Source organism: Melospiza melodia, chromosome 8, assembly GCF_035770615.1.
Source record: "Melospiza melodia melodia isolate bMelMel2 chromosome 8, bMelMel2.pri, whole genome shotgun sequence".
Lineage (NCBI taxonomy): Eukaryota > Metazoa > Chordata > Aves > Passeriformes > Passerellidae > Melospiza > Melospiza melodia.
The window spans coordinates 30,031,765-30,049,728 of record NC_086201.1 but is presented as its reverse complement, the minus strand read 5'-3'; the positions used below and the strand labels follow the sequence as shown (position 1 = coordinate 30,049,728).

Below are 17,964 nucleotides of genomic sequence, written 5' to 3'. Positions count from 1 at the left end.
GTGGCTGGAGAGTGCATGCTGAGCTGTAGGCTTGAGGGAGTGCTACAAGGGAAGGAGGGGGAATATCACCTCCTTTTGGTTTCATTCAATGCTTTTGAGTAAGAATATATATATATTTTTCCCTCCCTCCTTTTTTTTTTCTTTTTCACTTTCAGCAAGTTATTTACAGCTGTCACAAAATGAGAACTTGCAAGTGTGAGGTATTTCCTCAGTAAGAGTTTCCTAATGTTCAAATGCTCACAACTCAGCCCTGTTGTGTAGAGTTCTCAAGAGGCAGTTCAAGTTGTGTTACTGATTCACTTCATCTGGGAGAGTTTAAAAAAAGAAATACAGAGTTCTCAAAATCTGTTTTTGACTTGGAGATTCGCTGTTACTTATGCAAATTGTAAGGCATTATTTTCAAAATGCGAATTTTGAGTTTTTTGTGTGGGGATGCACCTGCTCTCTTATGTTTAGATTGGATGAGTGTTTATGAAGTAAGGTATGTGTGATTAGGTGTAGTTGACCTCCTGTTGAGTTAGAAACTAGGTACAAGCTAATGGTCTATTATGAACTTGTGACAGAAGAGAATGTGTAATTTATATGAATTTACTGTATAAAAATGCTTTTTAAATGCCTTGTATCCCACTGCCTGATGTGTTTTCTAAGTGGAAGCTATTCCTAAGTTAAGAAATGCTAAAGCTTACTTTTCTGATGTATTTTAATTTGGCCTCATTTTTGTGCATTCTAATCTCTGATTTAATGACCGTGTGTCATTGTTTCTTTTTTCCCTTGAAAAATCCCCTTTTCACTCCATGCTCAGGAAAAGGGTAGCTCATACACGAGCAGCATTTCTCTTTTCCTGTTAGGGTACAATGCTTACCTTTCCAACACTCAGATTCTACTTAAAAGTCTAGTTGTTTCTTTTCTTTGGGTTTTCTGTAATGCTCCTTCTTCCCTTTTGTGACTGGGAACTTTCTGAGCAGGAATAAACGTACTTGCCTATTATCTCTGTAAAGTGAGGATGGATTATTCTCAGTTTAGACAAAGGAGGTACAGAATGCAGGTGCTTAAACTGAGAACCTAGAAACAATTTTTTTTTTTGAAAGTAGGTGATATTATGTAATACTTCATATGTTTAAAACACAGTTGCCATTTTAGATGCGTCTCTGACAATCTCTTGATTTGCAACTCCAGTTGATTGGACTAGGATGTATTGAGTTTGGCACCCGGAAAATAAGAATTCCAGGTAGTAACTACTCATGCAAACGTGGCTTAGGTAACTTCATGAAGTATCATGTAATGACTGTTTGGCAGAAACAAGGATAGGAGCACTAGTTTGTTTACTTTTTAGAGCAGCATTTCAGCTTCAGGTTGAAACCAACTTATCTTTTGGTTTCTGCAGAATTGAGACAGCATCAGGTGATGGCATCTTATCACATTTCCTGATGTGTCACCAAAGTATGTATAGTCTGTACTGAAGCAGGGATCCTGGGAAAAACTATGGTGTGGTTGTATCATTACTATATAAGAAATTAAATATGAGAAAGGTGAAATAAGGCTGCATCAGCAGGAAGTGCTGGCATTAACACTTGCATGTGCTAGAATTTGCAGCTTTAAATTGTACTTCTAATAATGTGTGGGATCTTCTAAAGCTTTAAAATAAAAAGAACCCACCACACGAAACAAGCTCAAATTGAAAAAAATAAAGACCAGTCATTCTGTGGCTTTGCCATTTAAGCAGATGCAAAATACTTTTTTAGAGATTGTTTTACAGACCTCTTCCTCTCAAAGGAACATAAGGGGGGTGGGGGGAGGAATCAAGCAGAGACACTAACCCACAAAAATACTGTCCCCAGCTTTTAAGAGGGCTTACAAACACTGTCACTGGGATCTTTATAGCAGAAAGATTCAGACTGTAGTAATTGATGCTACTAGTGTAATCTGTAAGAAATGTTATGCTACAGGTGATTCTGAGATGTTATTTTAAGATTTCAGTATTTTGTTGGTCCTGCTGTAGTTGGCCTTACTCTGCTAGAAGTACCAGTGCTTATAATCTCTATTTCTTTTCCATAAGCTTTGCTCAATAGAAGTAACATGTGAGTCAGCAAGTGTGATGGCAGCAACTCTGGCTAATGGTGGCTTTTGCCCAATCACTGGTGAGAGAGTCCTGAGCCCCGAGGCAGTCCGGAATACCTTGAGTTTGATGCATTCCTGTGGCATGTATGACTTTTCAGGGCAGTTTGCCTTCCATGTAAGTACTTCACAGGTTTAAATTACAGCTGACCAGGAAGGTTAATTTCTGCTAGTATTTTCTATGTTCTAAGGCTTGCTTCCTTGTTTTGAGGCAGAAGAGAAGGTGTTACGTGAATTGTTTAGAAATTGAGCGCACAGTAAGGGAAAGTCTCACCAAGGATTCATGGCTCTACTAGTGTCACATACCCTAGAGCACTCTGCCTTTACTTCAGGGAATCCTTTTCATATCAAAAGATAAAAGTGTTCCTTAGGAAGGCTGTTCATGAGAGCAACAGAAGCAACATTTCTTCATGGCTGAAGCAATCCTGCTGTATGGGAGTCAAGGATAGCAGAAAGCCTTTGCAGACAGTTGCTTTTTCTTTAGTAACTCAGGCTCAGAAATTGTCCTTATATGTGTGAAAATGGCTGTCACACATGGCACATGTACTGTGCTCCTGTTTTCTAGCAGTGTGTTCCTTACATGTTTATAATTCAAGATGGAATGTATCTTATGCTTTCAGTTTTCTTTTTCAGCATTTTTAGTTTTTCCTTACTGCATACACATAAAATTGATTATGGTGCATTGTGTGACATAAAAGTTGCTGCTTGGAGAGCCGTGAGGATATGTGACATGTTAGTTCCTAATAAAAAAAGTAATGCCTTTGTTCAGATTGTAATTAAGTAGGTTATTGTATGATTTCATAGATACTTTCCAATTTTCTTGTGGTTTTTTGCTTTTTGTCTTTTCCAGTCAAGATTTTTACAGCTTCATTCTACCACCTTGTTGCAAACTGTTTGTGAGACATACTCTTGTGTAGTACTGCTCAGTTATAATTACTTTAAAAAAAAATTTAAATTATGTTCTTTCACAGCATTATTGACCCACTGTATTCCTGTGAGCAAATAGTTTTATGATTGTGAACCTTGGATTGTCACAAACTGCATCAGGTTATTGTTTATCTAAAAAGAGATAAGTAATAATGCTTTCCCAGCTTGAAGTGCCTTCCAGATACATGTTTTATTAATGCTGCACAATAATCTTCAGGAAGATGCTGATGCATTGTGTTACAATAGTGAGGAACGATTGCAGAGGCCAGTAATTCTCTGATTATTCTGTAGGTTGGTCTTCCTGCCAAGTCTGGCGTTGCTGGTGGGATTCTTCTGGTTGTTCCTAATGTCATGGGCTTGATGTGCTGGTCACCTCCTTTGGACAAGATGGGCAACAGTGTTAAAGGAATTCACTTTTGTCACGTAAGCACCATTGCCCTTGGGGTTTGGGTTTGTTTTCTGGGTTTTTTTTGCTTTTGCAGCTGGTGTTTACTGAGCTTCAGTTGGCATAGCTGAGATCTAAGTGAATTAAATAGTGATTTCTGATTGTTCCCTACATAGCAAGTTTTATCTGGTCCAAGGGTGAAAGTCTAAGAATAGATGTTTGCTTTTTAGTAGTAAATAGCCCTTGATTTCAGTGAGCACTGAAGTATGATGCCAGAAACACTGGAGAAATTGTTGTGAAAAAGCTTTGAGAAGGACCACATCATGGGGAAATGAAAGTGCTGGATTCCAGTATATTGCATTAAAACTGTAGAGCTCTATTTAGAGACTTGTTTCCCTTTCTTGTCATAAAGTGCAGTTCAAACACTGGAAATGCAACTCTTATTTCATTGCAATAAAAGAAAAAGACTGTAATGAAATACTTCCATTTTGATGTATTTTTAAACTGATTATTGTAAACCATCTGACATAAAAGATATCTTCATAGATGATACCCAGATGTTGGGCAAACTCTTCCATGCTTCATGTTGAGCCAGTGAAAGAACTGTGGATAGTCTGCTGATAGGAGCATTAGAAGCAGGAGAGATTTTGGGGAGGACTTTGCAATGATTAATTAAGGTGTTTTGTGGGAGAGGAGAATGTAAAAAATTTCTTCCTTTTTTCTCCCTAAAACTGCCTAGTAATGATGATTGCTTAATTATAAGTGGGAGGTTGAGCAGCAGTTAAAACTTTCCATGCTTCTATTTATCTAATATTTACATAGTTTCAAATTAAGAAGTTACTGATTCTAGTTAAAGCTCTTTAAAGCTTCATATTAAATGGTGTGGTAACGTAATTCTAAATCCTAGAATAGAGGGGTAGGTGAAGGATTTACTGCATCAATTCTGCATTGCAATGAGACCTAAAAACTGATACATGATTGTGGCATACAAGTAACATGAATGTAGCAGTCACTTTTAAAAACAGAACAGCATTGCCAAGTTTTTTAATTATAGTCTTTCATGTTGTAATTCATACTGATTGAGAATCCCTTATGTCACTCATTTCCTTGTTTCACCCTTTTGATTGAAGTTTTTCTGTTCCTGAAGGGTTACATACAGCTCATTTATGCTTTAAATCCCTCCCTTTTTTAATCTAAAACTCCAGACTTTTGATACGTGAGTTTTGCCTAATGGCAGAGTTAGTTTTTTCCTGCCCCTTTTTTTGACCCATCTGGATTTTCATGAGTTTAGGAAGATGCATAAAACAGAGCTGATGTTCTCTGAGAAAGCAAGCTGCTCTTAATTAATTTGTTTAGGTATTGTTAATTTTGCATAAACATTTGAAAAAGCTCTGACTAAACCCTGAATAATCTTCATTTAGCAGAGTATTGTAAAAGGATGGGCTTCCTGTCTTCAAGTAGGAATTTATAAAAATAGATATTTTGCAAATTTGCTCCTTGTTTCATCCTTCTGTAAGAAGGAAGATATTATAAAGGTATTATTTAAAGGTATTATTTCAAGGCATTATTAGAATTTTATCCTGTTGATCTATTATGTTCAAAGTGCCTTGTGGTCATGGGTATTGATTTATTAAATAAACTTCTTACTGTTTAAGTTACTAGGATATGATGCAAAATGTAAGTGGTAGTATTATTATTAAGTGAGAAGCATTTGGCTATCCTATGCAGATAATAATGCATGTTCTCTAAATACTTGCAGGATCTGGTTTCTTTGTGCAATTTCCATAACTACGATAATTTGAGACACTTTGCAAAAAAGCTTGATCCTCGCAGAGAAGGAGGTGATCAGCGGGTAAGTTACTGTCTGTGTGCAGTGAGTACTGCTCATAGACTTCAGGGGAAATATGGCAAGTTCTTCTCTAAATGCCAAACTGCTCAATGACATGTATTGCATCAAAGCTTTCAGATCATCTAGTTAGTGTACATTATTAGTGGGCACTTACCCGGGTGGACCACACTGTCACAGGGTTTTGTGTTAGGAGAATTCATTACTAAATTTGTAACTCCATTTCATGCAGTTCAACCCCCCTGCTAGATTAGGTAGATGGTATCTGATGGAGGTTGCCAAGAATTTTACTGTACTGGTTGCCTTTAATAAAGACTTGACCAGCTTGTGGGCTTAGCCTTTCTGGTGTGTGCTGCAATGCACGAGATCTGTGTGTAGCTGTGTTTTCACAAGGATATCTCTAACAGCACATGACCTGCTGAGAGTTGCACAGGCAGTGAATTCAGGCATGAATAGTGCTGCAGACAAGAGCCTGCTACTTAGGGAGCAGCATAAGCAGTGTCTGGGAATGAACTGAATCCACTCCAGCTGCATTTACAAATGATACAAGCATGAGGGCATTGAGATAAGGAAAACCTCTTCATTTTCATTACCATTAATGTTCTGAACTAAGGCATGAAAATTTCAATACAGTAGAATGATTATTAAAGTGCTTCTATTTGCATGTATACATCTAAAAATCACCCAGTTTTGAGTTTAATTTTTTTATAAGTGGAAAAGTGAAACTAACAGTTTATGTGAAGAGCTGAAACACTTGAGTCTGTTAGCAATGACTGCAAGTATGGATTTTTTTTTTTCCTTCAAGTACACTAATAAATAATGTATGTTGCTTGAACAACTAGCATTCCTTTGGACCAATGGACTATGAGAATCTCCAGCAAGAACTTGCTTTAAAAGAAACAGTATGGAAAAAAGTGTCACCTGAATCAAACGAGGACATCTCCAGAACCGTAGTGTATAGAATGGAAGGTCGGGGAGAGCAGAACTAAACAAATGGGTTCTAGCTCCATTAAATTCTTCATTTTAAAAACCCTCAAGCATCTCTAGATTTAATTTTGATTTGAATATTGTTTACCTGGTGTTTCATTTATATATATTTTTTGTGTAAATTTTGTATGCTATACCAAAAAGATTGTCAAAGTTCAAGGGTGTGTGGGAAAAAGCATGTGCAAACAACCCCAAAGCTGTAAACTGACTTTTGTAGTTACTTAGAACACGTTTAGTTAAAGAAAAAAAGTAAAGGTAAATCTTAGTGTTTTCAAAGATACATACCACTTTTGTGGTGTATCTGTTTATTTTTGTTTATATCTGAGATTTTTAAGATTTTGAGAATGGGCAAAAGCTTGTGTCCACTGAGCAGGGTCAGCATGTAAAGATAGAATATTAATTAAAATATAAAATAGTATTTGGCAAAATACAGCAAATTCCTGAATTTCTAAATAATTGTATATTAAGTGGAGATAGGTTCTGAGTCATATTATTACCATATCAGACTTTCTTTAATATGAGCTTTCAAATTTGAAGAGAAATGGACCTTTTACATATGCATGCTAGTGAAGATCATTTTTTCTTTTTATCAAACCATTAATAATTATTAATGCTAATATTGTAATAAAGGGAGCAAAAATGCCTGGGCAGGAGTGGGAGAAGTGGGGAAGAGGAGGAGGAGGAAAAGAAACCTGTCTTGTTTGCAAGTTTACTAATGCAGCAGAGAGATTTCTGTCCCAGCTATTTGGAGTGTCTCTCTTGCTGCCTGTGCTGCCAGCTGGTAGTTATGACTCAGAAATCTGCCTCACTAATAGTGCTGTGCTCCACCCTGGAAAGGAATGTAAGCAATCTGGGGCTTCGACTGGTAACCAACTGAGCAGTGAGCAGGAAATATGTTCACAGGGAAGCAGATAGGTAGATCTTATTGGGACTGTTTAGAGCTGTTTTTCAAACATAATTCTGTGCATATGTTCATGTATGAGGTTTCGTGTACACAGGAGCAAATTCTTAAGTTATAATTAATTGCTATTTTTTTGAAATGATTTTGGGTTTGCAGCTCTGTCAGCTTACTGAGGAAGAGGACTTGCATTTTTCCACAGCCAGCTGCATCTCTTAAACTGCATAATTTGATAATTTGAGTATCATGAGTAGGGTGTAGCTCCAAATGATATATTTAAGCTTCACATAGGCTCAATAGGCAGTTCTGAACAGAGGTCAACAACTTGCTAAATTCTTAACACTTGCAGGAATTAGATTCTTAATAATGCAGAAAGTCTTAGAAAAGCATTCTCTATAAAGTTTTCTCCTCTATAAATAGGCAAATAATCTGATGTGTGCCATCCCTAGTACACATCACACAGAGTCCTGGTTTATCAAACTGGAGAAACTTGTCCAAGCCATGATAAATAGAATTAGCTGGTAGAGGATTTTAAGAGACAGTGACAAGCAGTTCTGTAGTAACACCTTCACCTCTTCTCTCTGCTTCCTTCTCCAATCCCTCTCCCTTTTTTTTATCTAAAACTCCAAACTGTTGATACGTGAGTTTTGCCTAAAGGCAGAGTTAGTTTTTTCCTGCCATTTTTTGACCCATCTGGATGTTCATGAGTTTAGGAAGATGCATAAAACAGAGCTGATGTTCTCTGAGAAAGCAAGCTGCTCTTAATTAATCTGTTTAGGTATTGTTAATTTTGCATAAACATTTGAGAAAGCTCTGACTAAACCCTGAATAATCTTCATTTAGCAGAGTATTGTAAAAGGATGGGCTTCCTGTCTTTGAAGCCTAGGATGGAAATACTTAAGCAAAACAGTACAGAACATCAATTTTCAGTGAATTTGATGCCCTACTGGGATGAAGAGGTAAATCTGTTGTGCAAATGTCAGTAATAAGTGTCAGTCATGAATTGCTGAATAATAACTATTTTATAATCTTATCTCTAATGATAAGGTTAGGTTTGTTAGTGCTTATCCTCAGAATAAAGGCAAAGTCTTCAATTATAAAAATGTCTTGCCTGTTTGAGGATTTTGCAGTAAACTAGTAGCTACAGAGACATAACAAGTATTCAGATCCTGCAGAACTACTTTACCTGAAATACCCTCAGTTGCAAGAGGGAACATAATGTGTCTGTGCTGCTAATGGAAAGTATTTACAGTGGTGACATGTTGCTGGATGACTTGGTGATTTAATTAAAAATGGAAAAGGCATGATGCAGGATTTGCTTGGTCTGACTCTACCCACCTTGATTTTCAGTACTGTTTGAAGCCACTTCTAAAGATGTGGTTGAAGATGGACAATTTTTCCATATGTGGTAGAGTCAAGTCCTGCATGGGAAATACAAAAATGAGAAAACTACTAGGTCTTTAATATGCATAATAAGAATATTTAGGGTACAGCTTAAACAATCTTTAAATATATATATATAAATATATTACAGTTCTGTAATATATGCTTTTGAAGCCTGCCTCAGAATTGAAGGCAGCTTCCAGCTAGGAAGGGTCGGGAGGAGACTCCTCTGAACCAACTGTTCTGTAACTTGCCCACACTTGTAGTTTCCTGCCCTGGCTGCTGCCACGTGTGCAGATGGCTCCTGGTCCTGCAGGGCACCTGGGGGCCAAGGTCACCACCACGGGCCAGGGCCACCCAGGTTCAGTCATTCCACGTGTGAAGTCTGCAACGGTTCTAGTGTTCACCTGTGCTACAGTAATAGCAATTCTTGATATTCAAGCATTTTAGCTGTTTGTTTGTTTTTCTTTGTCAGCATCATTAACATTTCATTAGAAATGTAAATGCTTTTTAAAGATTTATTTTAGCATTTGTGTTGTACCTTTTGGCTCAGTTGTTAAGTTACCTGTCTCGTTTTCCATTTTTCATTTGCATTGTATGTTATTTATGTATCTTGATTTCCAGCATGCTTATTTTTGTATTGTTTAATAAATTTATTTTAAGCTGATTTTTTTATTGTATTTTTTTTTCTCAATGGAGAACAGATTTATTCAAACACATTTTTTAGATTGAAGTTGAGATAGTGAGTACTCTGTTCGAAAAAAGATTCTGGAAGAGTAGGTGGAATAAGCAGTTTTGGTTAAACCAGTCACTGAAAACCTTCCTAAGATTTTGTAAACATTTTATACAATAATATTTTTCTATTTGAATTGTTATCTTAGGAAGTTGAAGGCAAAAAATCAAGGTAGCAAAACTTTGTCACTATGATTTTTTAATAAAGAAGTCCTGGTGCAGGTGAATTTTAACATCACTGTGCTTTTGTCTGGTTTTGAAGATACTGATTCAGTCACATGGAAAGTGTGTGGTTAATGGTGCCAGTGTAGTAACTGCTGATCCTGAGCATTATGAAGGGAAAAAATACAGCTTGTGTAGCAAGGGAGGTGCTCCAAGCCCCACATTGTTCTGGTAGTGATGCTGGGGCCTGCCTCTACTGAGGATGGTCAGAATTGTTAATTTAGCTTTTCTGCAGACTGGTTTATAGGCTGAAGTTCTTTGTCCTATGGTTGTAAAATGAGCTGTATGTTCATTATACTTAAAAACATCACATATCAAAAGAGTTTATTCTCTAAAAGTCATAAAGATGATGAAAAGAAAAACATTAGTAGGTACACAGAGCCACAGGTGATTTACTGTAGAATTATTTTGGCTCTTATATTTTGGTTTTCAGTATATATTTGTGTCAGAAGACCAATGGGTGGGTAGATGAATAAAAAGGCAATGGATTCTGAGGAGGGAGGGTGGGAGGGGGAGATGGATTATGTTGGTTTTTTTATTGCTCATGTATCTCTTGGTCTTGATACATACATGTCATTGATGCACAGTAATTTGTGAACAAAGGAATTAATTATGAGCATAATTAATGTATGATGTTTTAGTATCGTAAACATTGTTTGTAGGCGTGTACTGTTTTTCTTTTGTTTAAATTTTAAATAATATTTTTGTAGTTTTTTTGAAGGTTCAGAATCAGTTATTGCAGTGAAACAAGAATAAACTTGTTTCAGCAGGTTTCTTATTAGAATGACAAATACACCTAATAATTTGCCTTCAGTGCAGTCTCCTTGAGGATTTGAGTCACGTGTGTCTGTGGTGGTTGGAGGGTTGGCAGGAGGCTTTAAATTGGGTAGAAATCTTAACTAAAGCTATTTTTTTAAATCATGCTGGTACCTTATCTGTTCCACATTTGTCGAGTCTGGAAAGTGCATGACTAACTAATATATGTAAAGACATGGTTGAGTCATGCATAGCTCCACTTTCTTTCAGGAATTCATGTCCTAGTGTGTTGAATAATTAAAGTAGTCTAAATTATTAAACTGCCTGCCTTGAATCAAGCATGGTTTCTGATTTGCTGTTTGCTCCTAGAGTATATTGTGTGCAAAATTAAAAATGCCCTCTTTTCTTTTGGTTTTTTTGCAAGTAGGAGTTAATTTTCTTATGGGCATCTAATCTTGCTTTATGCAGACTTTTTGGTATGACTTGGACATTGAACATTTAAATGTTTTTGCAAGGCTTGAGTGGCAGCACTGTGCACATGGCTCAGCTACTCCTGAAAATGCCACGTGCATTTCTCCTGTGCATAGCAGGGCTGCCTAATGGTCACATCTGAGGCTGCAGCTTAGCTGAAATAAGCCTGGAATGGAGTTCAGTGGCAGAACTGTGGTGGGGGCAAGGTTGTTGGGTATTTGGTTTGTTATTTTGTTTTTTTACCAGTTTAATTTGAGCAGGACTTAACTGAGTCAGTAAAGCTGGCATGGGTGCTTGACTGAGGACAAGGCAGGTGGATGTCTGGAAAATAATGGACACTTTGCACCTCAGCACTAGGACTGGGGAGGAAATGGGGTTGAAGGAAGGACAAGGGGAAAAGGAAGTACTTCCAGAATGTCTTCCTATCCTCAAAAATGTTCCAGCCAACCAGACTTTGATGTATTTAGTGCCGAGCAGGCACGTGAAGCAGTGTATCTGCTGTAAGGTGCTGCTTCCTGTTGGAGCTGCTGCTCTGCTCTGACTCTGACTCAGCTGGCACATAGTTGTGCCTTCATCTGGTTTTACTAGCTCATGTGCACACTGTGAATTGGACATTTATCTTCATATTGTACCTTGCCTTAAAGGTCAGATTTACTCAGCTGGGTGCAGTTACTGTAACCTATCTGAGGTTCAGGGAGCGCTAGTGACTGTCAGCAACCTGAGGAGGAACCCACGAGGTGACAGAGGCTGGGAGGGATCTCTGGAGATCTCAGAGTCCAGCCCCTGCTCAGAGAACCATCTCGTGTCACTTGGACTGTGTTGCTCAAGGGCTTTGCCAGTCAAGTGTTGGAAACCTCCAGTGATGAGGTTTTATCATCTGGCTGGGTGAGTTATCCCAGTGCTTTAATGCTTTGATTAAAGAATTTTTTCCTAACCTACAGTTGGAATTTTCCCTTTCTGTAGTTTTTGATGGTGACTTCTGTGTTTTCACTGAATGTGATGATTTTACCATCATGCTGTAATCTGTTGGCTTTTGGAGAGTCCTAGAAGTGGCATAGGTAAAAGTGGCTTTTGGGCAGCAGTAATTAGTATTTTCACTTCCTGCTGTATTTTTCCTACCAGGTTCTAAGTATTTTTTCATTATGTCATTGGAAATGAAATGATTTAGGGATTTGAACAGGCCATATTCCCTTTATTTTTCTATTGAAGCCCAACAGGCTGAATGCAGACATGGAAGTGTGCTATTTGCTGAGGGATGGCACGGTGCTGTTAGGACCCCTTGTGATCAGAGCACTTGTCAAAACAATGAACTGAGAGCGCAAGTGGAGTGATAGGAAGAGATAATGCTACTGATTTCCTGTTGATGTCATCCACTAGCCCAGCTTTTTCCTTGAGGCAGGCAACTTTATTGTTTGTTCAGGAATTACTCATGCAATAATCAGGGTTTTTTTGGACTCATAGACCTGCTTTTGGTTATATGTGTAGCTTTTACTTTCTGAATGCAAAGTACATTTCACACTTCTTTTCAAGGACCTCTCTTAAAATTCTTCAGCCTGTTATTATTGCAAATCAAATAATTAAAATGTAATCTTGATCTGAGAATGAACTGTTTTGATTAAACATGTTTTAAAAAATCCTCACTCATTGCAGAGCAGGATTAACAATTAGGATTGAGAGTATAGAAAAGCAGGCTAAAACAGCTGAGTATATTTTATTCCATATACCAAGGCTGCTGGGGAGTAATATGACTGTTTGCAGTGTTTAAAGATAAAAGCAGGGAGGAAAAGAATTTATTTAAGGTAATAAATATTTTTAATACAAGGAAAACTTACCTTTCAATACAAGGTATGGAATGCATAGCCTAAAAATAATAAGTTTTATAGAAACTTGATCATAGTATTTAGAGAGAACCTTCTCAGCAAGAGCAGAGTGCAAGCATCTGGTAAGATTTGCCCATTCTGCTTTCAGCCTGTAGGGTGGAGTCAGTCTGTTGGCAGTGCAGGTGCCCTGTGTCCTTCTGGAGCAAAGTCCTTCCTTTTGGCTATAATTCCAGTTCCAAACCTGTATTTAGGAGTAAACTGTCATCCACAAATTGTGAGTGCCTACAGGCTGGGAAGCAGGAGCATTGCCCCGCTCTGCTCTGTTGTGTGGGTATCAATGGTGTCAATAGGTCCTTGAAAAGGCAGACATCCTTTTGTCCTGTCTGCTTAACACAGCTCTGTCACTAAAGCAGCCATCAGCATTCCACTGGATTCATGTGACAGCGTTGATCCCAGTCCTTTGGTCCCAAATCTTGCACTGTTAGTGATGTCTGTATCCATTACTTCAAAGGCTCTTGTTATTTTCCCCTGCATCCAGGATCAATGGCTTAGCATTCATTCCCCCTTTTAAGGTTTCTCTGTATATTCCCAATGCTCTTTGTTGCAGGGGTTTAGTCTTTGAAAAGCAGCCACCAAAGTAGGTATAACATTTCTGCAATAGTTGACTGCAAGAATTGTTTTACTGTTTTTTAACTTCCAGCCATCATTGTTTGCTGGCAAAATGTTTTATTGCTGATGAGAAATACTGAAAATGTTTCACAGTGTGGAGTAAGTTAAACTCTTTAAAAGGGTCATTTTTAAACAAAAATTGGATTCTTTGGACATTGGTGTCATTACTGAAGTATTTTCATCCAAGCTGCTGATGGCAAATGCATGCCACCTAGAAATGAAAATTTGGTCTTCACCTCAAAGGGTGGAAGGCTTCATGCTTTAGATCTTTCACTTGATCTGGTGAACTTTTTGTTGAAAGGATTAATCGACCTGCCATTCCTTTGCCATACTGCTCATGGCCAGCAATGCAGCAGTAACACTTCTGGTCATCCAGGACAGGAGCCAGGCCAGGTTTTTCTATGACTCCCTCTTGTTAATTTGCAGTTCTGTGGAACTGCCTGATCCATTATTATTCGCTACTGCTATTCTAATTTGGTTTTCTTTATTAGGTGTTCAAGAACTTCTCTTGCTGGCACAATTTATGAGATTATGGATGTCCATGAAAGATCTTCTTTAAAAAACCAAACAAAGTGGAATCAGCCAACTTAGCTCTTAAGTCTTGTGAAGGATAATTCAATTCTCACTTGATATTTTGGGTGTCTTTTCAGCGATGTGCTTAATTCTGTTGTTTCCAAAAGCAAAAAGTGTGTTCATTCATTGGTGCCAGAAGACATTGGGAACAGCAGGTGGAGGCTGTAATCTAGTGAAGGCAGCTTTGGTGCTCAGTTTTCTCTCTTCTTCCCAGTATTTGTACCTTCTGAAATCAACGGAATCATCCCCAAAATAAAGGGATGGGATGGATATACCCATACCAATGTGGGTATTAAGCAAAGGATAAGACATAACAAGAAATTGTTAGTGAGTAGCTCTTGAGATCAGCTCCTCTTCTGCCAGGCTCATCTGTTTGTCCAGGCACACATGGAAAGGGGCAGGGGAGCTCTCCAGTCACAACATTGTCATCTGAGCACTGGTGAAGCTTCAGCATTAGGTGCTGTAAGGCCTCCTGTGTTGAAAAATTTAGGATGATCTCTTTTTCAGGGGTGTCTGTGACAGCAGTATTGGCTGGGTCCATCCTAGTACTTGTTCTTGATGCTTCATATCAGGCTTTTTTTTCCTGGAAGTTTCTTCCAACTAAAGAAGCATCTGTTCCTGGGATCCTGTAATCTAATACTGATGGAGTCAATGGCTCTGAATCTTGAGCTCTGATTTCTGTGGAGTTTTTTTTCTGTGTACCCCTTGAACCTAGTTCATTGTTAGTATTGGTTTTATCTGCTAGAAAGGGGAAATACAAACCCAGTCTGCTTCCTACAACATTTCCTGCTGTTTTGTTCCTGATGATGGCGCTGGAAAGGAGAAACTGCCCCATCCACTCAGCCTGGACATTCTTATGATACTATGTAATTTTCTTGTAAAATTGAGTTGGATGCCTTGATTCCTGGGGGAGAGGAATCACCTTGTGTGCACTTTGCTTTGTGTCGCCCACCCTCCACCTCTGGAGATCAGGATTAGGGAATGGTTGTTTCTTCTGCCTCCATCAGGGGAGGCAGAGGTGGGAGTGGGACAGTTCAGGAACGTGGCTGGCCAATGTTCCAGCTTGTCTCACCCTGTGGGGTTTGCACATCTCAGGAGTGGAGTAGATGGGCATGGTCTTTGTGAAGGAATCTCAGTTGCAGAAGGTAAGTAGATGTTTCACTTATTCTAGTAAACATTTTGTTTAATTACTTAACTCTTAATTCATCATGATTAAATAGTCTTATCTGTAATTTAAACAGCATCAGTTTACTAATACTTCAGAATGAATCAATAGTCAGAACTGTAAATAACAAGGCATTACACATTCCCAGTGTGTGTTGCCATGAAACAAGGTTTCTGCTTCCATGGCTTGTCATCATCGAGGGCTGTTCTGTATTTCAGGCTCTTGACTAAAACCAAACACAGCATGAAGCAGCCTATACACTATATTGGAAACACAGATGATTTCAAATTTCATTTACAGGATTCTAAATCCCATTTAAAAATTAGAATAATTAAATGTAATAATCTCTGAGCATGCACTCGTTGAATTAATGGTAAAACTGAGCTCAGTCCTATCTGTGACTCTTTATTCTGTATTAATCAAAGAATATTTTTGGGCAGTTGAAGAACTTGCACCTCCTGCCTGATAGTGTTTAGGGTGATTTCACAGGTAGAGAGATGTTGTTTTGAGGAATATAGGTGTTACAAACTTCTTCCAGAAATTTGTGTCCACTTCATGTCCATCTTATGAGCATGGGGTTGGTGCTGGAAGAGAGGAATTCTGTCTTTCATGGCTCCAAATGTGATTGGAGGAAAAGCACCTTCTGCTCACTGTTACTATTTCCTGTCTCCTTAAGCTTTTTAAATTTTGTGCAAACTAGTACAGTAGCAGAGAAGAAAAAATGGGACAAATTCTTATGGTATTGTGCTCATTTTTAGTAAATGCAATTTTAGATGCTTTTGAATACCTCCATTAATTTAAAGTATTTTGACAAATAAAAGGGCTTCAGGCAGAGATGGATGAAGAAATGCAGTTTACTGTAACATGTGGTTTCAATGCTGTAATTATTTGCAATTTTGGGTGGCATAATCCAGTTCTTATCTCGAAAAGGCTTGAATCAGAGGGAACTGATGAAATCCATTTGATGGATTGAATGATGGAAATCCATTTGATGCCAGTAGATGGAAGAGGGGAGCAAACCACTCCTGCTCAGCCTTCCCTCCAGGAGAGCTGCACTTTTCCTTTAGTGGCCTTTACTGTCTGTTTGCCAGTAAAGCAGACTGACACTTGTTCTTAGGTTGAAGAAAGGGTCCTGGTGTCAGGAGAAACCTTGGATGTGTGTATTTGGTTTAATTATTTCTTACATTCAGCTGCATGCACAGCTTCTGTGACAAGCTCCAAGACTGAGCTGCTGGTTACAGTCTTGTTTCCATGTTCATGAACTGAACCTAGTCAAAACTCCTTGCTCTGTTTTTGGGTTTTAAACAGACTCTTTTAGGACCATTGAAAATTCTTTATTGTCAGTTCTACCAGCTAGGATTTGAAACAAAGTGAGTAGTTGAATTGCAAGAAGATATTTAAATACCTACTGGGATTTTGCCCAGCTTTAAATAAAAGTAATAACTAACCAGTGTGCAGGCTTGCCTGAGGGTTTTGCAACGCTGGCAGCACAGTTGGTTTAGAGCTGCTTTGTGTTTGGATACATGAAAATACAGCCTCTTGTGTGCCTGCAGTCTAGACATCACTCATGGGAGAAGCAGCTTTCAGTATTTCAGTACATGGGTTGTGTTTGAGCAGGGCTGCTGGAAACTGGAGTGAGGAATAAATAAGCTTAGTTTTGTTAGTCTGTTAGTTTGATATCAACAGCACAAACTGTATGAGTAATTGCTGTGCAAATGGCATTTCAAGTTAATTCCACCAGGGAGACTCCAGAAATAAACTCTGTGGTAGCAGCTTTGAAAGTCACTTGTGGCAGCTTTGAGTCCAAAAATAAACACTGCACCCACGGCTGGTGGAACTGAAGGAGCTGGGTGTCGTCCTCTGTCCCCAGCTGTGAACAGGGAGGACCTTGCACCATCTAGAGGAAAAGAAAGGATAGTCAAAGGGTTAGAAAAGGAAGTGGGGGAAAAAACTGACAAAATCTTGTTTCCTTGTGGCAGTTTTAAAACATGGCAGAGCAGATTCTAAAGTTGGTTTTGCACTTTTGTCACATTACATGAGGAAACAAGGATCAGTAGTGCAGAAAATAGCCTGAAGAGGTGGTGGAAGTTATCAAGAAAAAATGTGCAAGTTTTATGGAATTAACCTAGTCTATATTTTCAAATGTATCAATATTTTAATGTGTGAAGGGATATGCATTAATTTATTCACACATCATTTAATTATTTATACTGCAGTGGGAACAAAGGCTCTCCCAGAGAATTCTAAGTTTATAACTTCTTAAGACCCTTGTGTTTGTTTGAGGTCAGGGCAGGAGGCTCTGTCAGAGGCAGTAGGTGTTGCAGAACTCTGTGAGATCATTTGATCACTTACTGAAAGCCTCACTTCTGTGTGCTTCAGGAAGTTATTGAGAGAAATTGCCTGTTCTTGTGGAACTGAATTTTCTGTAGAATAAGGTAATGTTGAGGCTTAATCCAGAGGGTACTTCAAGTGCCTTCAAGGACTGTCCATCCCTAAAAATATTCATGGGCACAACCTCACTAGCAAGCTCTGAGACCACTTCAGAGCCAGTCCTCCCCTGGGTGAGCATCTGAATTATTCTGGGATTCATTTAGTGAATAAAACATGGCACTTAGGCTGGGGGTTGTGTCCTGGCAGGCAGCTGGCACTGCACTGGGGCAGACAGGGCAGGTGAAATGGAGATGGCTGGGCTTGGAGGGCTTAGAGGTTGGTTGGGTAGTTGTCTATATTTCAGTCATAGTTCTGACTCTGTAAAATATGTGCTTTACTTACCCTTAGGTAGTAACTTTGACTTCATTTCATGAGAAACAAAGCAGAAGTTCAATTGCAAAAACAGGCTTTGAGATTTCTTCCCTTATGCAGTACAACTTACCTTCATATTGAACATGGTATTTTAAAGGAGGACTATGGCTGTCTCTTTTAGATCTGGATTTTTTTCCCCAATAATAGCCTTGTATGTGGACACTGGAGAGTAGATTCCAGGTTATTGAAAATTAAATGTAAATGCAAAACTGG

General features: G+C 38.5%; 1 protein-coding gene across 2 annotated transcripts in view; it reads left to right on the top strand.

The window, feature by feature from the left end:
- GLS (glutaminase) overlaps positions 1 to 17,964 on the top strand; it is a 59,477-nt gene that overhangs the window by 29,540 nt on the left and 11,973 nt on the right. The window contains exons 12-15 of one of the 2 annotated variants that reach the window (XM_063162505.1): positions 2,057 to 2,233; positions 3,334 to 3,465; positions 5,187 to 5,279; positions 6,116 to 7,672. In XM_063162505.1, coding sequence (XP_063018575.1) covers positions 2,057 to 2,233; positions 3,334 to 3,465; positions 5,187 to 5,279; positions 6,116 to 6,262 — 549 coding nt within the window. In that variant the 3' untranslated portion in view covers positions 6,263 to 7,672. Of the gene's footprint in view, positions 1 to 2,056; positions 2,234 to 3,333; positions 3,466 to 5,186; positions 5,280 to 6,115; positions 7,673 to 17,964 lie in introns of those variants that run through there. The other variant, XM_063162504.1, reaches the window with a different exon arrangement.